Here is a 24,916-nt window from a genome sequence, read left to right as displayed (position 1 = left end):
ATACTGTTATATAGATCAAGGTCAAATTGTCAATCTGTCCTCCACTGAAGAGGGAAAAGTATAATACTGTTATGTAGATCAAGGTCAAATTGTCAATATGTCCTTCCACTGAAGAGGGAAAAGTATAATACTGTTATATGGATCAAGATCACATTGTCAATCTGTGTTTCTATTGAAGAGTGAAAAGTATAATACTGTTATATGGATCAAGGTCAAATTGTCAATATGTCCTTCCACTGAAGAGTGAAAAATATAATACTGTTTTATAGACCAATTTCAAATTGACAATCTGTCCTTCAACTGAAGAAGGAAAAGTATATTTCTGTTATATAAATCAAGGTCAAATTGTCAATCTGTCCTTCTACTGAAGAGTGAAAAGTATAATACTGTTATATAGATCAAGGTCAAATTGTCAATCTGTCCTCCACTGAATAGTGAAAAGTATAATACTGTTATATAGATCAAAGTCAAATTGTCAATCTGTCCTTCCACTGAAGAGTGAAAAGTATTATACTGTTATATAGATCAAGGTCAAATTGTTAATCTGTACTTCCACTGAAGAGTGAAAAATATAATACTGTTTTATAGACCAATTTCAAATTGACAATCTGTCCTTCAACTGAAGAAGGAAAAGTATATTTCTGTTATACAAATCAAGGTCAAATTGTCAATCTGTCCTTCCACTGCAGAGTGAAAAGTATAATACTGTTATATAGATCAAGGTCAAATTGTCAATCTGTCCTCCACTGAATAGTGAAAAGTTTAATACTGTTATATAGATCAAAGTCAAATTGTCAATCTTTACTTCCACTGAAGAGTGAAAAGTATTATACTGTTAAATATATCAAGATCAAATTGTTAATCTGTCCTTCTAACTGAAGAGTGAAAAGTATAATACTGTTATATAGATCAAGGTCAAATTGTTAATTTGTCCTTCCACTGAAGAGTGAAAAGTGTAATACTGTTATATAGATCAAGGTCAAATTGTCAATCTGTCCTCCACTGAAGAGTGAAAAGTATATCAATCTGTCCTTCCACTGAAGAGTGAAAAGTATAACACTGTTATATAGATCAAGGTCAAATTGTCAATCTGTCCTTCCACTGAAGAGGGAAAAGTATAATATTGTCATATAGATCAAGGTCAAACTGTCAATCTGTACTTCCATTGAAGAGTGAAAAGTATAATACTGTTATATAGATCAAGGTCAAATTGACATTCTGTCCTTCCACTGAATAGTGAAAAATGTAAAACTGTTTTATAGACCAATGTCAAATTGACAATCTGTCCTTCCACAGAAGAGGGAAAAGTATAATACTGTTATATAGATCAAGGTCAAATTGTCAATCTGTCCTTCCACTGAAGATTGAAAAGTATAATACTGTTAAATAGATCAAGGTCAAATTTTCAATCTGTCCTCCACTGAAGAGTGAAAAGTATAATACCGTTATATAGATCAAGGTCATATTGACAATCTGTTCTTCATCTGAAGAGGGAAAGTATAATTCTGTTATATAGATCAAGGTCAAATTGACAGTCTGTCCTTCCACTGAAGAATGGAAAGTATAATACTGTTATATAGATCAAGATCAAATTGTCAGTCTGTCCTTCCACTGAAGAGTGGAAAGTATAATACTGTTATATAGATCAAGGTCAAATCGTCAATCTGTCCTCCACTGAATAGTGAAAAGTATAATACTGTTATGTAGATCAAAGTCAAATTGTCAATCTGTCCTTCCACTGAAGAGTGAAAAGTGTAATACTGTTATATAGATCAAGGTCAAATTGTCAATCTGTCCTTCCACTGAAGAGTGAAAAGTATAATACTGTTATATAGATCAAGGTCAAATTGTTAATCTGTCCTTCCACTGAAGAGGGAAAAGTACAATACTGTTATATAGATCAAGGTCAAATTGTCAATCTATCCTTCCACTGAAGAGGGAAAAGTATAATACTGTTATATAGATCAAGGTCAAACTGTCAATCTGTACTTCCATTGAAGAGTGAAAAGTATAATACTGTTATATAGATCAAGGTCAAATTGACAATCTGTCCTTCCACTGAAGAGTGAAAAATATAAAATTGTTTTATAGACCATGCAATGTCAAATTGACAATCTGTCCTTCCACTGAAGAAGGAAAGTATAATACTGTTATATAGATCAAGGTCAAATTGTCGATCTGTCCTTCCATTGAAGTGTGAAAAGTATTATACTGTTATATAGATCAAGGTCAAATTGACAATCTGTCCTTCCACTGACGATTGAAAGGTATAATACTGTTATATAGATCAAGGTCAAATAGACAATCTGTCCTTCCACTGAAGATTGAAAAGTATAATACTGTTATATAGATCAAGGTCAAATAGGCAATCTGTCCTCCACTGAAGAGTGAAAAGTATAATACCGTTATATAGATCAAGGTCAAATTGACAATCTGTCCTTCAACTGAAGAAGGAAAGTATAATTCTCTTATATAGATCAAGGTCAAATTATCAATCTGTCCTTCCACTGAAGAATGAAAAGTATAATACTGTTATATAAATCAAGATCAAATTGTCAATCTGTCCTTCCACTGAAGAGTGGAAAGTATAATACTGTTATATAGATCAAGGTCAAATTGTCAATCTGTCCTCCACTGAATAGTGAAAAGTATAATACTGTTATATAGATCAAAGTCAAATTGTCTATCTGTCCTTCCCCTGAAGATTGAAAAGTATAATACTGTTATATAGATCAAGGTCAAATTGTCAATCTGTCCTCCACTGAAGAGTGAAAAGTATATCAATCTGTCCTTCCACTGAAGAGTGAAAAGTATAATACTGTTATATAGATCAAGGTCAAATTGTCAATCTGTCCTCCACTGAAGAGTGAAAAGTATAATACTGTTATATAGATCAAGGTCAAATTGTTAATCTGTCCTTCCACTGAAGAGGGAAAAGTACAATACTGTTATATAGATCAAGGTCAAATTGTCAATCTGTCCTTCCACTGAAGAGGGAAAAGTATAATACTGTTATATAGATCAAGGTCAGACTGTCAATCTGTACTTCCATTGAAGAGTGAAAAGTATAATACTGTTATATAGATCAAGGTCAAATTGACAGTCTGTCCTTCCACTGAAGAGTGAAAAATATAAAACTGTTTTATAGACCAATGTCAAATTGACAATCTGTCCTTCCACTGAAGAGGGAAAAGTATAATACTGTTATATAGATCAAGGTCAAATTGTCAATCTGTCCTTCCATTGAAGAGTGAAAAGTATTATACTGTTATATAGATCAAGGTCAAATTGACAATCTGTCCTTCCACTGAAGATTGAAAAGTATAATACTGTTATATAGATCAAGGCCAAATTTTCAATCTGTCCTCCACTGAAGAGTGAAAAGTGTAATACCGTTATATAGATCAAGGTCAAATTGACAATCTGTCCTTCAACTGAAGAGGGAAAGTATAATACTGTTATATAGATCAAGGTCAAATTGTCAATATGTCCTTCCACTGAAGAGTGAAAAATATAATACTGTTTTATAGACCAATGTCAAATTGACAATCTGTCCTTCAACTGAAGAAGGATAAGTATATTTCTGTTTTATAGATCAAGGTCAAATTGTCAATCTTTCCTTCCACTGAAGAGTGAAAAGTATAATACTGTTATATAGATCAAGGTCAAATTGTCAATCTGTCCTTCCACTTAGTGAGATACAATAGTCGTAAATATGGTTATATGGAAACACTGAAATGAATGTCTTTTATGAGTTATTTAAACATATGGCACAATACATATGATAAAATTTTTATGTTTTTTATTTCTTTTAACTGTTGTTTTACCATTCATAAAATATGTTTCTACATTCGGGTAATTGAAATATTTTAGAAAATAATGAAATTCATTGAATAATTATAGTGTTCATATAGGCATCTATACTGCACAGCCATTCACAACACAGGTTCATTGTATTCGGTTTATGCCCGAGGTTATACCGTCTGAGACCTTACTTGTGAAGAAAAACATCCTCATTCAATGTCAGGAAATTGTCTTTATTACAACCATTTCAAAATTTGTTTTATCAGTAAATAATTTAATATAATCGAGTTATTTCTAGATTTTTTTAGATTATAAAATAAAGTATCATATAAGTTTTTATTGATTCATAATTGTGTCATGATTTAAAGACAAATTGCATAATATATGTACTTTTGGATATACAATCATTCTTTTACAGTTGTGAATCTCAGAATTATTTTGATATAACCAGAACTAACTGTATACATTCAAGAGTAAGAAATAAAAAGAAAAAATGCAAAGAAGTCAACTTCCATTTTCTAAAGAGGTTTATACTGCACAGAGCTCGAGGCGGCAAAGTCAGACAATTAGAAATTGGGCGACCGTGTAAATACCGCACTACGGTGCTACTCCCATAAGAAAACAATGCTTTCTTGAAGATAAATTATATTTGTCAAATATATTAAACGTGTGTCTTAGGAACTATAAAAGAGGGACGAAAGATACCAGAGGGACAGTCAAACTCATAGATCGAAAACAAACTGACAACGCCATGGCAAAAAATAAAAAGACAAATAATAGTACAGATGATAAAGTTCTTGTTAAGTTAAAATAATAAGGAATTTTTACTAATAAAAAAAATTAAACATAATATATATATATATATATATATATATATATATATATATATATATATATAAAAAGGGCGGCCTATTCCCTGCGCTTGAATAATAATGAATTACCTATGGTGAATAATTTTGAAATTTCTATATATAGGTATGGTGGCCGTTTTGAATTGGTTAACTGCCACGAAAAATCAGCGTTACAAACATGGATATGTATAGATGAATTTAAAATGTCTTTGATCTTATCTCTATATTTGACACGTGATGCCATGCTTCTTGATTTGTCATTTCTGATTGCCCCTTTATAACAAAACTACTGATGGAGCACGATTTTAATAATGTTGGCTGTTAATGTTCAGTAATAATGATCCTCGGTAATGTGAAGGCCGGTGAGCAAACTTGATAGTGTCTTATAGATTTAATAAAACTTGGTATTTCAGAGACAAAAATAAATCAAAATTGTTAGTACGACTGTCTTTGTGGTTGAAAAATTGGTTTGTTTCCCCATTTTAAATGAAAGCTTTTAAACAAACAAACCTGAAGCAGCAAGGGCTCAATTTCAACATGGTTTCTTTAACCGTTGAGAAGCTAAACTAATTGACTAATTCTAATTTCTTAGTATCAATGTTTTTTTGGATTTTAATTTCTTAATGATATTTATTTGAAATTATCCTATTTACCTTTAAATGGTTGTAGTTTTCATGAGTCATGCCTCTTAACAATATATTTACTTTTACTCCTTATAAAAGCATGTTTAATTTGTCGATAATCTGGTTCGGCATTCATTCTTTTTCACTGCTACGTAAAAATAATCATTTGGGATGATATAATCGTTAAAATTGTTTTTTCTGTTTTGTTTTTTATGACTTTTTTTCTATCTACCTGTATCATTGGTAAAACAGAAGGGAAATATATTGTCTCCATGTTTTCACAGTCATCAACTTTTATCCTTTGATAGGATTTTCAATGTTCTTTTGAACTATATGCATGTGTACTGTTTATACCATAAAAATAATAAAATATCAAAAAGTATGCTGTTATGTTTTGTTGCCCATTATCATTTAGAAGGACTTCTAATTCCTTTTACGGCATGTGTAAATCCGATACTTGGTCAGTGTGCAAATATTATTGAATTTGTTGATCAATTCAAGGAAAAATGCGAGATTAGTAAATGCAATTTATAGAAATTGTGCATACAAAATGTGCTATTCATTTCATCGCATTTTTGGGCTATAATAAAAGAAGCGAACTATCTGTATGTTTATAACAATGCGAATTAACGAATTAGTGCTACATTTTGTAACCTTTTCCATCGACCTTAAGAATGGAAAGTGAATGTGTAGTTGGAATAGAGCAAACAAATAGCGTTGACTTGGATTACTAGTACCCTTTTTTGTCGCTGATTCTACCAAGATATATGTTCTCGTGGTTTCAACATTCAATACATTTTTGAGTGGATAGATTGTAGTTTTACGTCCTGTGGCAATTATCTTATGCATATCAAGTTGATGGGGATATGAATTGTATTAGACCAACACATTGAGTCGGATTTTTAAAGTGATAGTTCAAAAGTTAACGGTCTACAAGAAGACCTATCAGCCTAACCGGACACATTATTCTAACTACTAGCCAACCGGTCTTTGTTCTTACACCTAAACGCCGTGTACTTGGCAGAGAAACAGCAAATACCAATTATGAAGTCTTTGGTTTGACCTTGCCAGGTTGAACTCACGACCCCCACACTCCATTCCAGCACGCTACCACGAGACCGCGGAGTTTTTAAAATAATTAAGTCTGTTAGTAATAGACAGCGATTTTATTACTTTTCCCCGACATTTATGTTTAAAACTACCATCTTTTAAAGAATACATTGTGCTATAAATCATCATATATCTATAACTTCACGCTAAAACATAATCAGAATTGACATCTGTGCATATATTGTATTATAATATGGCAGTAAATATTGTATCATAATTTGTGCATGTATTATAATTTGACAGTAAAATAAGATTCGTGCGATTAATTGTTTTAAAATGCTTTTAGTTTTAGAGTCCAAACAATTGCTTTCGATATTTTGTTGAATTAAACTGATTTATATTTTAATAGGTCATGCAACCCTAAATATGATTTCCGTGTTCAAGAGCACATGTGTATGGTATAATTTTCGCCAGGTACGCTCGTGGCAAAGTTTGGAGAGCCAAAAATATAAGAATAGAGAAGCCAGAATCGTCTATTAAGATCAATTTTGCCAAAGGGACTTGCAACATTAGTTTAACACAATTACTAGTACATAATTTTTAGAAATGAAATTAACAAACAAAATATGAAAATAAATAAACAAAATCATTGGTTTAAATTAGATCTTGCAAGTATCGAAGCGACTGGGCGAAAAGTGTCCTGACAAGACGAAAGACTGTCTTACTACATCCTGAATTCAGGTTTTAGATATATTGGTGATGTTCTACTCTGTAACACTTATTTTTTGTGCTTTCATACAAAACTTCATCGAGCATGAAACTGAGAATACTAGAAACGAGACTATCTGCGTTATATCAATACCATTTTCAATAAATGGACACGGAAGGACATCTTAAATTATCTGATTTCGGTGTTTCCTTCCATATAATTCCCCTTCTTTAGCCGTCTTCAATCCTTTTGATCAAGCTCAACAATGTCACAGTAATGTATGCGTTGTAAAATCGGTGTGTAACGAATTGATGATAAAATAATCTATACAATCACTTTGACAAAACTAAAACCACATGAACAGCTTTTATTGATGTTATTCATTTAAAATTCAATGAGGCCTTCCACATGTAGCAAATTCATCAACATCACTAAATGTTCACAAGTTCAAAACAGCCCTTAGAAATAGCTTGAGTGTAAATTTATTCAGGACGAGAACATGTTAATGTAGTATCAATATAAACCCCATTTTGTACAAGCCCGCTACGTTGAGCCAAATGTTAATCATGCTAGTTCACAGGTTAACAATCTGTAGGTTGGCACTCCATTGCAAAATGTTTAAGTTCCATATGTAAGAAATCTGAGAGAAAACTTATTGGAATCTGTCAAAGATATGAGGTATACATCTCCAATCCGTGTGCAATCTCTAGGCAATGTTTGGATAATGTTGAAGGAAAACTAGGTGGTATCGACAGATGACACCCTCATCACATTACAAAAATGAGTACTAGGGGAAGTTCTGAGAAGCTGAGAAAAAATAAGTCAAAACTATTTAAAATTGGAGGTGCACATCTCCAATCTTTGTGAACACTGTGCAAAGTTTGAATATTGTTGAAGGAAAATGATGGAATGTACATGACATAAAATAAGATAAACTATGTCGCATTGGTATCTTCTGCCTCTTTTTATATGAAACAAACTAGATACTGTAGAGTGGAAAGTACTGATTTGATTTCAATTAGAGTAATATGCCAAACCAATAATAACAAGAGGTTGTCAGAGTGACAGCAAATCGGATTTTCCTGCATGAAAATGATATTTGCAAATCTGGAACCCCAAACAGGATCAAATAAAAAAATATATATAGCATTCAGAAAATTAGTTCATACAGAATAACAAACAAACCTGCCACAAAATTCTTCAAACAATTAACCAAAGAAAAGAAAGAAAAAAAATTCCAAAATATCATTTATCATTAATACAATGTCTTTTAAAAATCTATAAAACTTATCTGTAATTATCTTCAAAATGTCTAATAATGAACACTAAATTTCGAACTATATCATACCGTCCTACAGAGCTTATCATCAACAACACTTAGGAAACACAAAATTTTCAAATAAATCTGTCACTCCAATTATAATTTTGTGATTGATAATTACCACATGCTTTGTTATCTTAAAAACACTTAGTGTAATCAAACTTTATATATATAATTAATAGTTCCCAATATTTTTTCTTTCATTTGTCACAAACTAATATCTGCAACTTATCTATCAATGTCAACAACTTTATCTACACAATGTAATGTAATGAAATATATCCTTTAAAAAAAATAGATTATTATCTAATGAAAATGATATTTGCAAATCTGGATCCCCAAACAGGATCAAGTAAAAAATAAACATTAACACACCCAACAAAAATAAAATACCACATAACAACTGTGACATCTACCTTCAAAACACACATGACTTAAAAAAAAAGTTATAAAAATATTTTTGACAACTCTCGACTTAAAATCAATTGAACACATACAATCATTGATAGACTATCTATCCATATACTTATTAATTACACCATTTCTGTTCAAAGGGAAATAACTCAAAATTAAAATAAATCATATAATAAATATCACTTTTTGCTACTGAAAGGTCTACAACTCAACAACGAGAAAAGCTAAAATCATGAAAATTTAACTTGACCTTCGTTTAGTCACAGGAAACAACATATATAAATTTGTAAGGATTTCGTCAAAGCGTTTTCATGTTAATGATCGGACACTGTTTGGCAGCCGCCTGCCCGCCCGCCGTACATCCCCAAATCAATAACCAATTTTTCCTTAAAAAATCTGGTTAAAATGAATAACTAGTGGTGCCAAGGAAATAAAGATTTTTTACTGAAAATCATAAATACATCATTCTATTAAGTTCAATTCACTCTTGAGAACAAAGACGTTTTTTTCAGTTGAGCACACTGAAATTTTTAAAGCATCAAGGTTATACTATAATAAATTTTAATGATAGTGTTTATGCTGTGGGATAATCGGGATAGATAAATTCACTGCCCTCATTTTTGGATAATACATGTATTGGCATCCATGGAGGTGATAACAAATATATTGCCATTCTGCTTGTTCCATTCATTTTGTATCAAAACTTATTTTCGGGAATTAACATATTACTTTATTCGTATATATAATGTTTTTCTGCAACTTATTGTTGACATCTTATGATGATTTCAGTATAACCATTTTGTTACCCAAGGGCATCTTGGCCTTGATGGAACACTCCTTAGCCTATTATTGCCCTGTCATGATGTGATCTGGATGCTTTTCTGTTTTCAAGAGGTTTTTTTTTAGTTTTTGGTGTTTTAAACTTTGTGGTAATATCGTTGTCCGGTTGATTATTTTGTATTTTACATCATACTGACAAAGTGATTTACAAATCTTCTATATTTACAGCAACAGATATTAGATGTTGGAACAGCATGAATTCATTTCAGCAGGTTAAAATATTCAAGCTGGCTTTATGTAGTTGCTAGCATTCTTTGATCCAGATAATTTATTTTTTTCGACCTCATTGAATCCGTATTCATGTGACCTTCAGTTTAACCCATTAGCTAGAGAGTGGTTACGCATGTATTAGTCATGTTCAGCCATCAATAGGAAAAGAATGTCAGCATTGAAAGTGAAACAAGGGTAAACCATTTGATTGACCGATTCAATCCACAAAAACTCATTCTTATACAGGTAAAAACGTTGATTAACATATTAATTTAACCTATAATATGAAATGAAACAAACCTAGAACAGTCCAATGCACAAGGTCGCTATCTATTTATATTTATGTTTATGTTTATATCGGGTTATGTGACTATTGGCAGTCATCGGAGGTCATCTTGATTGTTAATTAGATGGCGTCTAGACTAAAATACACATGAAATTCTGATATATATTATCGAGTCCATGCATTTTTAATTGTTTATTTCAGATTTCTTGTAATTTGGAAATACCTTTAAGTATGTTATAAATCAGATATGAGAATTAAGAGTTATATCGGTGAACTTGAATTTGACAGCTAATGCCCCTTTAATAAGTACACTGATCTAGATAAGTTTTATCAAACAATTATCTTGGCTTGAATATCCATGAAATATTTGCCAATGGGAGTTATTCAAACAACAATCAATCAGTCTGTTTTAGACAAATCCTTTGTGATTGGTTGAATTAAATGAACAGAAGATAGTTCAAAAGCTATTAAAACTCTGTTTGTTTAATTTAATTGTTACAATGTAGTGTTACAGGCATGAGCCTTTCAACTCAACTTGATTTTGATATAGACTGAAATAACAGAATGTTTGCGAGTCATTGAAATTCTTATAAAGTATAATAAACTGTTAACACAGAGATATGTCTCGCCTATTTGTTATTTTGATAATGCAAATGTTGAAATTAAAAAAGCAATACTTTAACATGTAAGTTATGCAAATATTCAAAGTCGATGAACCATGACTGAAGATACATGGCTGAACAATCTCCATGGAAATGAGATATGCCAATGCTTATACAACTGCATACCAAATATCATTGACCTATCACCAGTGGTTCCCCATAAACTAGACCTAATCACAAACTAATACATTGTTGACGCCGCCGTCGCCACCAAAGCTGGAAACAGCATACCTATGCCTCGCTTTTTGACTCCGCAAAGGCGAGACAAAAATGAATCCATAATTCTAAGTAGTTGTTGAACTGGCATCTGGTAAAATTTGTATAAGTTTTATCATATTATCATGAATTGTACCAACAGTTCTATCAATATGTTGATATGCTTTCTCATTTATTATGCACAAGATATAACAAACAAATCTTTAATGTGAAAAAATATATATTTAAACACTACCATACACCTATCAAAGTTTCTCATATGTACTATTCATTATAATCATATTTATTACATAAATGTTTATAACATACATGTACCCATCACACAACCTATAAACAAACACTATGTGAAATGAAAAAATAAACATTACGGTAATAGATTCCAATGGTTACAAATAGTACTTCCATTAAAGTGTAGGTTTCAACAAATAGAAGTGTAAAAGTATCAAAATATTATTTGGTATAAATTCATCCTGATCACAATTAACTATCAAGGGAAGGGTTCAGAGATTATACTGATCATCTGGTTTTAAAGTGTAAACTCTGATTTCATAAGATGTGCAAACATAAATTAAATTTTTGTCCTTCTCAATTTTCTCACATGGACACACCTTTGGTCAATATTGAGTTATCATCTAACAAAGGAACCATAAATTCTATTTTTAGGGCATTACACAATCAGTGCTATCAATTTGAACAATATAAAACAGAAGTATTATTCTTGGACAGGTAACAAAATGTTTAATAATCAAGGCAATATTCATTTTAGTAGATAATCTTTAACCTAAATTATTTCAAATCACTAAGATTAAGAAAAATGTTGTATTTTTGTTGAAAGAAATGTCAGCCATTTCAAATTCAATAAGCACCTAACACCAAAACAAAACAAGTAATAACAAATTCAAAACAAAAAAAGCATACATCAATGAAGACAGTTCAAAAAATGGATACATTAACAATATTCAATGAATCAGAACACTTCTGTTCATACATGTCATGCTCATATAATCTGAAAATCCTCTTTAAGATACTATCATGTTAAAAAAAAACATGGAACTCGCATCAATTAGTCATAACAATGGTTTGGATGAACTGCTCTCAGAATTAACATTATAGTTCTTCCCAAACAGCAGCCAACATGGACTAGTAAGAAATAAAAACATAAAAAAAATTGTACTATATATTTTACTATAACAGATGGTGTGTAAAAATAAATGTTGTAGTTTAAGTAAATGACATCAATTTTAAATATAAAAATAAATATCCTATCTTCATCTAGCAAAGTAACCATTACAACAAGTTTCAAATGTTATTTACATGTACATCTACTTTTACTATATTTTACTATATTAAAATCTGAGGATATATTTCATATGATAAATATCTTACTGGCTATTGTTAATTTGCTTTTATATACAGAATTTATTTTGCTTCTGCAGACGAGATAAAAATAAGCTCAAATGGCCCAGAATAGTATGTTGCAAAATCTATTTTTTACAGCAAAGAAATTTTCATGACTATAGATATTAACCTATATTGCCTAAAATGAATTAAAATGTTATTAAAATGCTTTTAAGTCAACCAGTTAATGTAAAATTAATTTGATTAAAACCTGAAAACAATCTGAACTCTTCATCAAGACACAACTGAATATTTTAACCTGAAATATTTAGTAAAGATTTCTCAGTTAAAACTATAACTCCTCCTTGGCCTTAAATGATACTGTGGAATGTTCCTTCAAAAACTTTTCAAATCCTTCTACAGTTCTCTCCCCTTCAAATTTCATGGGTTCAGATTTTTTATTAGCTGGTGCGAAGTAAATAGTTGGGAATCCCTCTGCTGTAAATGGGTCAGGAGAATCATTTGCTGTTGCATCCATCTTGGCAATAACTAAGTTTTTCTCATTCTTCAACTTTTTAGCCAAGTCAGCATATATTGGTTCAATCTGTTTACAATGTCCACACCATGGTGCATAAAACTCTATTAAAACATCTTTAGTCTTGTCCAGTACAACCGATTCAAAGTTTTTACCAACAACCACTTTTACATGACCTGATTGTCTCTTTGGAATAGCCTGAGATTTGATGTAGGGCTTCAATTTTCCTGAAATAACAAGAAAAAATAATACTTAAACTCAACATTTCCTAAATTAAAGGGAAGTAATTTTCTATACAAATATTTTTCATAGCAATATTCAGAATTGAACAAGGTATACATTACATGAGTTTCAATTGTTCTTTTGTGTTTATAAAATGTATTTATGAAGTCATATTTTATTCTATTTGACATATGTGCCATAAAAATACTTCTCAGAACAAGCAACTTTAATCCTGTTAAAGACTATCCATTTCATGATACAAACCTTTTTTAAACTTCTGTAAAAATTCTTCTATTTCATCACTGTCAAACTCTTCCATTGGTTCCATGGGGTAACGTTTATGGTCCATTGAATAACAACCAATGTTGATCTCCTCAGGAGAATCTCCTAATCCAAACTCTTCCAACATGTTTTTGAAATTTTCTTCATCAGCAATAGCAAATGTGATGTTATCAAAATCTTTAGCAATTTTGGCTATTTTTGTTCTCCACAAATTTGTTGCTAAAAATAATAAAAATATCTTGTATTATCATAAAAAAGATTTATATTTATTCATTTCATAATAAATAACTGTTCTGATTTTCAAAAATATCAATTAAAATAGGAATCTCAGTATTGTCATTTTAATTTTAATATTGATTATAGATAAATATTTTAGAACACAATTCAAGTTTCACAGAATTTATCCTTTATGTGACTATTTGATAAATTCAACGGTAATATGACTGTATTTGATAAACAGTAAGATAAGGTTCAACCTTAATGTGTCTTCTGTAGATTCATTTATTTTCATTGACATTAATTTTCATACCTTGGCTACAGAACAGTTTGGATTATAGGTTGCGACCAAGGTTGTCCTAAAGCTTTATGGTCTATAAAAATGTACCAATTTATCATATTTTGACAATATCTTCAAAACATGCTAAGATTGGAGCTTATAATGTACTATTATGAAGAGAATTGTTTTAGCACTAAGGCTTTTGAAATGTATCCATTTAATAACCAAACTGCAGCCTTTTTGATATTTTCTGATAAAGTTGAAATTCCAGGCTATATTTTGCCAAAAGAGAACCTTACCCTTGTGGCTTCCCCCTACCTATGAAATCCACGAAAATTGGTATCTCATGAATATTAATGAATTAAACAAATTTGATAAACGGTTAGATAAGAGTTCTACCTTATTGTGACTATTTGATAAACAGTAAGATAATTGTTTAACTTAAGTGGGACTCTACTTAATGATCGTACCATCTCTGTGATCAAAGGACCAATCTACAGTATAAAACACTAAACATAGAGGTCTTTGTTCTCTGTAACGTGGCTCCATTTCATGGTTATATTCACCAACCAATGGGAAGGCATTCTTTTCCACAAATGTCTTCAAGTCTTCTTCAGTAAAATCATCCTATAAATAAAACATATTGAAAGTAATTTGAAATGAATATCTCCTTTTATTATTCTCCTAAATTAGTTCGGGTTGATTCCCCCTTGTTTATGCTATGCAAATGATTCCCTCATTATAAAACACAGATATAATGAATCATTCTTGAAATTCCAATATGTTTGTTTAATGATTGTGTTTAGTACGAATAAATAGTTATAACAAAAGAAGAAATTAGTAGTAGTGGGCAATGGTATAAATATGCTTTTATTTAACTTATTTCCAACAATCAAAATAAGATTTGTTCACATCATTTAATAATTCAATAATAATTAATAATTGAACTTAACTGGTAGTCATCTTTCCCCTTTTCTACATGAAAGTTGTAACATTGTTTCAAAGCATTTTTCTTTAATTCAAAAGAAGAACCTACAGCTTTACAAGTAACATTTTTGCCTTATAAACTAAAGCTATCAAATTATAAACATTCATACATATTTCAAAATCAATAAATTAACACCAAACTTTCATATAATTTATATCAATTCCAAATGTATACCATGTATACTTACTTTATCTAAAACATGTCTTTTAGGTTCATATTTTGTCTGGAATCTTTCAGCCACAAAAATGACAATTGATGGTTTGCTAATGCCAAAATTTTTCCATATGTCTTTGTTAAAGGTATGTCCAAATCTGAAAAGTTCTCTCCCCTGGTTTGCTAGAGGGAAATAATAATCAAATGCGAGTATAAATCACATGTATATATATGTAGGAAGAATCAGTTTGTAATATGGAAACAAGTATAAATACATACCGAAAGAAATCAGACAAATTTCTGACATAAAAAACCTATATAAAACAGTATTGTTGTCTGTAGGTTGTTTAAGTTCTAGCAGGGAATATTTTATTTATACTGAAGACGAGAACAAATTTAAAATGTATCAATTGAATGGTTTGGGAAAGTCAATAGAATGAAAGAAGGGGCTGTCAACTGAGATTGCCCCTGGAAAGAAATGTGTATTTGGTCACAATTTTAGCATAAAATCAGTCATTCACCTATTCACCAAAAAGAAGAGTTGTTTCTATGGTTCTTATGTATAGATAACATGGTACTTAACATGTGCCATGCATTTTAAAATGTTTCCATTGAAGAAATTTTGGTGACATTCATTTTAGACATAAATGTAAAAAATAATATTTCACAACTACCAACAGTGCCAATTTGAGTTGCCTTCCCTCTGTGCAATTTATGTTTTTGTGAAACCACCCAAAATAAAAAGCCTCTACAAGAAAGATAATTTGCTGTGTAGGTAAGACAACAATTTTTTATGGTACAGACCGTACAGGTAAGCAACCTTAGACAATCTTGTTATTGGTATCTCTGCTGACAGTGTGTTTAAATATTGTTAACCCAATAATACTTTCCTGTTTAATATGATATTATAAAAAGAAAATGTTGTAAGCTTTTGAAAATATTGACAGATTGCTTTAGATTTGAATAAACAGCTGCGCCATGAGTGCAAGATACGCCCGTCACTTTTTCAAAGAATAAAGTTCAATAACTTCTCAATGTCATATCAGAAACTCATGAAAAACTAAAGGGAGGTTATCTTAATAGATATAAACCAGTCACCAAAGTCTCATGATAACTGCAAAAGCATTGTCCGAAAACTGGAAAATCCCCCCTTTTTTATGAATAAAATCACATAAATCTGAAACGTCAAATCTAAAATTTATAATAATCTAAAGTGAGCTTACGTCAATAGATATAAACAATTCACCAAAGTTTCATGAAAACTGCACAAAGCATTTTTGAGTAACTGTCCAAAAACTGGAAAATCCCCCTTTTTTTAATGAATAAAACCCAATAACTCAGAAACGTAAAATCTAAAATTTATAAAAATCAAAAGGGAGCTCATGTCCATATATATAAGCAATTCACCAAAGTTTCTTGCAAATTGGTGAAAGCATTTTTGAGTTATTGTCCGACAACTGGAAAATCCCCCTTTTTTTAATGAATAAAACCCCAGAACTCAGAAACGTCAAATTCAAAATTTATAAAAAACGAAAGGGGCTCAGGTCAATAGATACAAACAATTCACCAAAGTTTCATGCAAATTGGTTAAAGCGTTTTTGAGTTAATGTCCAACATGTTGACGACGGACGGACGGACAGACAACGGTATACCATAATACGTCCCGTAAACGGGTGTATAAAAAGGCAAAATTACATACCCACATCCATAAGTATGTTGACTTTTTTGTCTTCTACACTTTCAAAAAATCCCATCACCATCAATTTATCCTTTTTCATATAATCCTGTACTTGTTTCACTGTTAGTAGTACTCTTGATGCCTCTTGTGATTGTTTGATCATATAATTCACTATTCCTGAAAATATTTAAAAAAAAAGATAAAACAATCAAGTAAAATATAAGTGCTGGTATATACACAACACTAATGTGATTATTTGTTTTTTTTTAGTTTTAGGAATAAAAAGAAATGTTGGGGTTAAAACAAAGAAACATTTTTCCTAGTTCATAAAACAGGAATATTTAAGATTTTTTGAATCTTTTTAAGAATTTGCGTAAATTTATTTGTCTAGTTTTGAAAACTATGGACAGGTGTTTAGCATTCCATTAATACTAATATACAAACCTTCATCTCTTGGTCCTTTATACTCAGACTCTCGACCTTTACGGAATATTTTCAATGTAGGATACCCAGATACACCATATCTGTTGGCCAGTTCACTATCCACAGTAGCATCGACCTTTACTAAAGGTATAGGTGGTTTGTGGTTCTTCAGTATCTGAGCTGCTTTTTCATATTTTGGAGCAAGAGTTTTACAATGTCCACACCTACAAAATTACCTTAATAATGAATTGAATTATTGCAATTACCTAATCAAAAGCAAGGTGTTTCATACAACTTCTCTTGGTTATCTGGGATGTTTAACAAATTAATAAACCTTTATTTCTATTTTATACCAACATCAAATTCCAGTGATACATATTATATACTAGCTATGCAAAAATTAGATGTGGGGTAAATGTCAATAATTAACCTAACAACACAGTAAATAAAAAGAAACCTCAATCAGCCTTCAAAAACAAGAAAGTGTCTATACCATGTATGTCAAGTTCTCAATCTTACTAACTGTACTTCATTAATTTTTTTTAATAAAATGTACAGATTAAAGATGTCGATCAATTTGAAGGCACAGCACAATTTTGTTACTCCTGTTTGTTGTTAGCATGTTTATTTTGGTTTTGGGTTTGTTTTGTTTTTTTTTTATATAAAACAACTTTTCAGGGATCAAGGAACATGGCAGACAAGTTGCAAATAAATTCAATGCATATGATTGCTTAATTGATGCTTAATGTCCAGTGACAAATAGTACAGACACTGTGAATAATGCAAGAAGATAGCATGTCTTTATGATATGAATACTGGGGCTTCCAGAGATCTTCCATCAACATGATCAATGCCAGAAAAAACATCAGAAGATTGGTTTTTAGATTATTCAAACCAAAAATATATCACCGTATAAACAGTACTTTAAAAACTGAAGAAAAAAAACTTTTAGAAAATGCACCAAAAAAAATGTATAACTGTTATGAATATATCTAAACCCAAGAAAGACCAACATCTTTGTAGAATCCCTTTCAAGGTTCAGAAAGGGTAGGCTTATAAGTGGGAGGGGGGACAAATGTACTATATACTTCTGTATCACAGAATGCTTGAAGTTACTGAGAGTAAGCTTACATGTATTGTATTTGCTTGGGGAAAACTGTACTCTATACTTCTGCATCACAGAATGATTAAATGAAGTTACTGAGAGTAAGCTTACAGGTATTGTATTTGCTTGGGGAAAACTGTACTCTATACTTCTGCATCACAGAATGATTAAATGAAGTTACTGAGAGTAAGCTTACAGGTATTGTTTTGCTGATTAAGAAAAATCAGAAACGAATATTACATAATTAATTTTTAATAGTCTTTTTATAGGTAGAATTCCTTTTATGCCCAGTAAACTGAACTTAGTCTATTCTAATCTGACAAAAGTGTGTGATTTTCAATATTTAATATAATTGAATATATATCTAAAATACATACCATGGGGCATAGAACTCTACTAGAGCAATATCTTGGTTATTAATAAATTCATCAAAATCATCTGTCTTCAGCTGTATGACAGCTGGGGGTGGAGGTTTCCAGTCTGTTGAGGCCCTTTCCTTCATGAAAGCAATGATTCCTGAAATTACATATCTATATTAATTCTACATCTTTTTCTTCTACCTCATCATTTATAAACATTTTTGTATTAGTTGTTATTGGATTTAATTTCGTTAGATTTTTTCTGCTTTGTATCCATCTAATGAGTTAAGCCCTTTTCAATTGATTTTCATAGTTTGTTCTTATGTTGTATTGTTACACCACTGTTCCAGGTCAGGGGAGGGTTTGGCACCAGCAAACTAGTTTAACACCGCCACATTCTATATGTGCCTGTCCCAAGTCAGGAGCCTGTAGTTCAGTGGTTGTCATTGGTTCATGTCTGTCATATTTGCTTTTCGTAAATTGTTTTGTTATAAATTAGGCTGTTAGTTTTCTCAATTGAATTGTTTCATATTTTTCATGTTGGGTCTTTTATAGCTGACTATACATTATTGGTTTTTCTCATTGTTGAAGGCCATAAAGTTGCTTATATCCACTTCATTTGAACTTTGGTGGATAGTCGTTTCATTGGCAATCATACCACATCTCCTTATTTCTATACTGCATTGTAAAAATATCCAGAAATAGAGTATCTTTTTAATATTCACTAATTTTATGACAGTCATGTTTGGGGGGTCAGTGACACTGAAATAAATTCAATAGAGAATCAGTGTTGGTGTATGTAAAATCATTCTTAACTGTCTTATTTCATAAAATATATGTTTTGAAGTCAAAACAGAGATGGATCCTAGTAATGGAGCTGTGATAGATATAGTAAATAGAAAGGACTTGAAATCCAGGACTGTATATAACAGATTTAACAATTGCATTCCCATACAATAAAAATATGTGGTCTACAAAGACACTTCATTGTATATGATTGATTGATGTTTGTTTGTTTAACATCCATTGGCAAATATCTCATGCATATTTAGGAAGACAAACATATATTAAAACAAATCATGTAGGTAGGTCTATACATTGTATATGTAAAAAAGTTACTATATTGTACATGTAGCTACCTTCACTTTCTCTTGGTCCTTCATAATCATAGGGTTCACCATTCTTAAAAAATTTCATTGTTGGATAACCACTTACTTCAAATCTGTAAAAACAACATTTAAAAGAAATCCAATAAATAAAATCTATTTATTGGAATGGGATTTGATATAAGTGTTGATCAATAAACTGGTTTATCTGTAATTATTCTCAACAGCATTATTCTTACTCAGGGACTAAACTTAACGGTCGACCAGTTTCCCAAGTCGACTATATTTTCGCCTGGGCGAAAAAACTGTTCCCAACCAGAAAACTGATTGTCTAACCAAGGCAGTAAAATTAACATCAGTAATTTCGTTTTAATAACCAAAACAATGCAAAGTCACGATTTGACATATACCACTTCTCTAAACACGTTATCTTTTCTCTCTTTTAAAGTTTCTATGATTATGATATTATTGTTTAGTGTTTTCGTCTAAACTGTTGAATCTGCATTGCTTCAGAGATGCATTCCAGTTTTCCAGGGAGTCATTAAAAGCCTGTATTTGACGATAACTTGTCGCTATTTACAAAATCTTCAATGAAAAAACGAAACACAGTCTCATAAATAAATATCAAAATATATTATTTGCTATCCAATCTTCAATATAGAGCAAATGAATAATATTTCTGCAAACCATCAGAAGATGGCTTGGATTTGAAACAGCCATAATGTCAAAATGTCAACAGGAAGTTCAAATTGAAGGGAGACAATTTTGGTGGAAAATGTACTGAAATCAGTATTGTCAAATATTTTGAGATATTTCTGGTGGGAATAATTCGAATATTATAAAGTTATCACACATAATCTTTACAAGACTCAAAAGCTACATAAAGGATTACTGTAAAAGGCTTTATTAGTATATGAAAAGTACATTAAAGTTTATTTTATTAGTGTAAAAATTGGTTGGGCCCTAAAATTTCAACTGGGCCCCTGAAAAAATATGTTGTGGGCCCAGCTGGCCCCTGGAGTTAAGTCCCTGTTACTGCATATTAAAAAAGTATATATATAGAAAACAAGCTAATTTGTAAGTAAATAAGACTCAGATAACTTCATGTGGATTCATTTATTTTAATGGACACCATTTTTCTTGAATTGACAGAAAATTGTGTCTTCATGGATATTGGATTTGATGGTTTAGCCAAATACTTCATACAACCCTATAGAAAATTTTGTACATTGTTGAACTTAATCTATAAACACGAAATTTACCAAAATGACGTGTATCACATGAGTATCAACAATGAATCCACAGTAGATAAAAAGACACATGAGAAAAACTACCATACAGATCAAACAACTATGTACAAAACTTCACATGTCACTCATCTGCGAAATGTAAACCAGGATGACAATAGTGTTACTTTGATTTACAATAGCAATAGTATAGCAGTAAAATATCAGTTACAATACCAGTGTGACGGACCAATCAAAAATGGACATATTGTAACACAGAACCAAAGCTGTTGTAGAATGAAAGAGTTCAAAATAACTTAACTTACAAAAAAAGTTTGTACAAAATGTACTGTGTGTGTATAAACAAGAGGAATGCACTTAGTAGTAAAATATAGCAGCCATGTTACAGGTCTCATCATAAAGGTTTCTAAAAATAACAAGCATTTCTGAGAGTATTGCATAGCAATACATAGTCCCCTACCGGTTAAAAATCTGTTGTACTTGAACAAAATGCTATCTTGATCTATAACTTGTCATGGTGTAAACTATATAACAAATATCAAATCAATATCTTCACCATGTTCAAGCATAACAAAAAAAATGTGTAAAACTGATTATTTGAGTGAATTTTCTAAGTCCAAAGACCATAACTCTGCCAAAAAAAATCATCCGAGCCGAACTGAATTTGAACTTGATCTGTAACTTGTCATGGTAAAACTATATACCAAATATCAAATCAATATCTTTAAGCATGACAAAAAAAAAAGTGCGGAAAACTGATTACTTGTGTGAATTTTCTAAGTCCAAGGACCATAACTCGCACAAAATCATCAGACCGGAACAAAATTTGAACTTGATCCGTTACTAGTCATGATAAAACTATATACCAAATATCAAATCAATATCTTTAAGCATGACAAAAAAAAAGTGCGGAAAACTGATTACTTGTGTGAATTTTCTAAGTCCAAGGACCATAACTCGCACAAAATCATCAGACCGGAACAAAATTTGAACTTGATCCCTAACTAGTCATGATAAAACTATATACCAAAAATAAAATCAATACTTTAAGCATGACAAAAAAAAGTGCGGAAAACTGATTACTTGCGTGAATTTTCTAAGTCCAAGGACCATTACTCGCACAAAATCATCAGACCGGAACAAAATTCGAACTTGATCTGTAACTAGTCATGATAACACTATATACCAAATATCAAATCAATATCTTCAAGCACGAAGAAAAAAGTGTGGAAAACTGATTTGGTGGACTGATGGATGGACAGACAGACGGACAGAGTGCAAACCTGAAGTCCCCTTCGACTTCGTCGGTAGGGGACTAATAAACATAAATGTTTAGGTGACCCAAGTAACCTTAGGGGTAAAATGAACCAAATATTTCTTGGTTGTTACCCTAGTTAAGTAAAATAATTTTTTGAGACGAAACATCATGGCTATACCATCAAAGGATTTTTACTGAGAAAAGAATTTATCCACCTAATCAGTCCAGTGTGAAATGAAGTTTAAAGTGACTTGTTTCAGAAATTATTATAAACTTTAAATAGACAATACCATTTACCTTTGACCCAACTCTTTGTGTTCAGTAGCATCTACTTTAGCCAATGATACAGGTGGATCACTTTCCTTTAAAGCCTTTGCAGCTTTTGCATACTCTGGGGCCAGCGATTTACAATGCCCACACCTGTAAAATGTTAAAACAGTAAAATGATTTATTCAACTATTTCCATCTTGCACAAACAATTCTTATATTCATTTTCAATATTCTTTCAGAGTTTCAATACTGCAACAACTTTCTAACATGTCTAATATACTTTCAAAAAGTATAAATAAAATATATTTAATACTGATAAAATAAATGTTAAAACGTTTGTTTTAAAAGAGAATGAGTTACAACATAAGACAAAAAACATTAATCTTACTAATAATGGTTCTATCTTATTTGGAAAGACAAATACTACCGATTGATTATTTTCATTGGTATCAATTTGCTGTGTTGAGAAAAATTTGCCATTCTTTATCAGAATATTAAAAGTAACAAAAGGTTTGTATACAAAATGTCAGGTTTTAATTTTGTGGTATCACCCTACCCACGAAATAAATGAAAATTGTTATCCTAAGAATATTAATGAATCCACAACGTGAAAATATTAATTAAAATTAATAAACACAACTTTGCAGAGGTAAACATAAGCTGTTTCTAACTGGCAAAGTGATTCTTACAATTAAGTGGCATTCAGTAAATTATGATCACTTACAAGGCCATTTGACAATTATCTTAAATTATGTATATTGTTGTTAAAAATTGTAAAAAATCTGCTTGCCAGCCAGAGACTAGTTATTTTAACCACTACTTTGAATAATTAATTCAACTTACCAAGGAGCATAAAACTCCACCAATATTATACCTTTAGAACTTATAGTGGTATCAAAGTTGTCATTTGTTAGAATTAAAACATCATCTTCTTCTTTGACAGTAGTATCTACTTCATCTTCATCATCTTCAATTTAAAAATAGTAATATACATGAAACAACCTTAATTTATCAGTCTCAAACCAAGAAAAATATAATATATCTATATTTCAACTTCAAGGTGACATAAAGTTGCAAGGTCCCTAGACAGAAGCCTGTAATTCAGCGGTTGTTGACGGTTTCTGTCTGACAAATTATTTTTCCTTTATTGTTATAATAATGGTTCATAAATCAGGCCATTTGAATTGTTTCAGACTTTGTCATGTCTGGGCCTTTTAAGCTGAATATCCAGTTTGGTTGCTGAGCGCTCATGAACATGTTTAATCCAGCTGCATTCTTTCTGTGTCTGTCCTAAGTCAGGAGCCTGTAGTTCAATGGTTGTCTTTGGTTCATGCCCGTCATTTTGGGTTTTTTTGTAAATTGTTTTGTTATATAGTAGGCCATTAATGTTGGGGTCTTTTTTTAGTTGACTATACCGTATGGGTTTTTGTAATTGTTGAAAGCTGTTCAGATGCCTTAATTGCTAACATCCCCTTCATTTGAACTTTAGTGGATAACTGTCTCATTGGCAATCATGCCAAATGTCCTTATTTTTATATTAGGGGGCCAGGGGGCCTGCCCCACTCTGCTTTATGGAGCTTCATATATATTATAAATGCATAGACTTTTTACAAGTACAAAATGTATCACTCCAAACGTTGGCTTGTCACACTTGATTGATTGGTTGTTGTTTACTTAATGTCCAGTGGCAAATATTTCATGCATGTTCAGGACGAGAACAAATTATCAATAAATACAATATGTAGGTCCTGTAATATCGGCCGTCTAGGTTGACGGTCAGGGAAAATTTAGACTGCCACTGGAAAATGAGGGAAAGAGTTGTTGCATGGGTTCTTAACATGAAAAGAGCGTGGCACTCTCTCTCTCTCTACACGAGGCCTCGGATTTACATGTAACTTCCCAAATGTGACCGGACGTGGCTGTGTACTTGTACATCCCGCACAGCCAAACGGACGCCCCACTTTAGCAAAGGTTTTACTGGTGGTTGGAAGAAGACCACGACGGCACGAGTGACCATATTATTCCCCAGTTACCCTTGAAATTCGTATCTAAAAAGTATTTTAAGTAAAACAACAATACCTTCATCTTTTGCAACCTCGTCGTTGCAAATTGTGCATTTCAAAATTGCCACGGAAATTGCCAAAAATACTAGAGATCCCGGGAGTTTCATCTTTTTGCAGACCACTATTTTGGTGTGCCTAACAACTTCACCGGTGCGTTAACAGGAAAAGGTGACGCAATAAATAGTGCTATAAAGTGTAGATATTTATATTTTAAAAATTACTAAAACAAAAAAGCATCGATTTTTTCCTATTAAAATTAAGTTTATAGAATATTTTCAAGTCATCATATTGAAAATGCTCGAATAACTGAACTTTGGATTTGCGCTCACGAATATTTTGTGTGTGCCGGATTAGCCAATCGACTTATGCCAAGTTCGAACACGTGGACTACCAAAAACAACTACTAG

At 31.3% G+C, this 24,916-nt stretch overlaps 1 protein-coding gene and 1 long non-coding RNA gene across 2 annotated transcripts; one reads left to right on the top strand and one right to left on the bottom strand.

Moving 5' to 3' along the window:
• Positions 1–409: 409 nt before the first annotated feature.
• LOC127731009 (uncharacterized) lies at positions 410–3,021 on the top strand. Its single transcript, XR_007995413.1, has 3 exons — positions 410–530; positions 1,778–1,841; positions 2,738–3,021. It is a non-coding gene; the product is annotated as an uncharacterized LOC127731009 (long non-coding RNA).
• An 8,167-nt stretch (positions 3,022–11,188) lies between these two features.
• Positions 11,189–24,658, bottom strand: LOC127730996 (protein disulfide-isomerase A4-like). Its single transcript, XM_052239703.1, has 11 exons — positions 24,526–24,658; positions 23,290–23,413; positions 22,474–22,596; positions 19,705–19,787; positions 18,584–18,722; positions 17,123–17,325; positions 16,700–16,855; positions 15,035–15,183; positions 14,330–14,486; positions 13,346–13,582; positions 11,189–13,086 (listed from the first exon to the last, which is right to left on the bottom strand). Exons 1-11 carry the CDS (start codon positions 24,614–24,616, stop codon positions 12,677–12,679), a joined length of 1,872 nt encoding a protein of 623 aa, XP_052095663.1. The 5' UTR covers positions 24,617–24,658; the 3' UTR covers positions 11,189–12,676.
• Positions 24,659–24,916: the final 258 nt, after the last annotated feature.

This window comes from Mytilus californianus, unplaced genomic scaffold (assembly GCF_021869535.1).
Source record: "Mytilus californianus isolate M0D057914Y unplaced genomic scaffold, xbMytCali1.0.p SCAF_2, whole genome shotgun sequence".
Taxonomy (NCBI): Eukaryota; Metazoa; Mollusca; class Bivalvia; order Mytilida; family Mytilidae; genus Mytilus; species Mytilus californianus.
This window is presented reverse-complemented; position numbering and strand designations above follow the sequence as displayed.

Excerpts from the sequence above, each read along its gene's own strand:
- LOC127730996 (XM_052239703.1), bottom strand. The coding sequence starts at position 24,616 with ATGAAACTCCCGGGATCTCTAGTATTTTTGGCAATTTCCGTGGCAATT. Across the intron at positions 19,788-22,473 it reads CACAAAGAGTTGGGTCAAAG|ATTTGAAGTAAGTGGTTATC; the intron begins GTAAATGGTATT and ends TTGTTTTTACAG. Across the intron at positions 18,723-19,704 it reads AGGACCAAGAGAAAGTGAAG|GAATCATTGCTTTCATGAAG; the intron begins GTAGCTACATGT and ends ATGTAATTTCAG.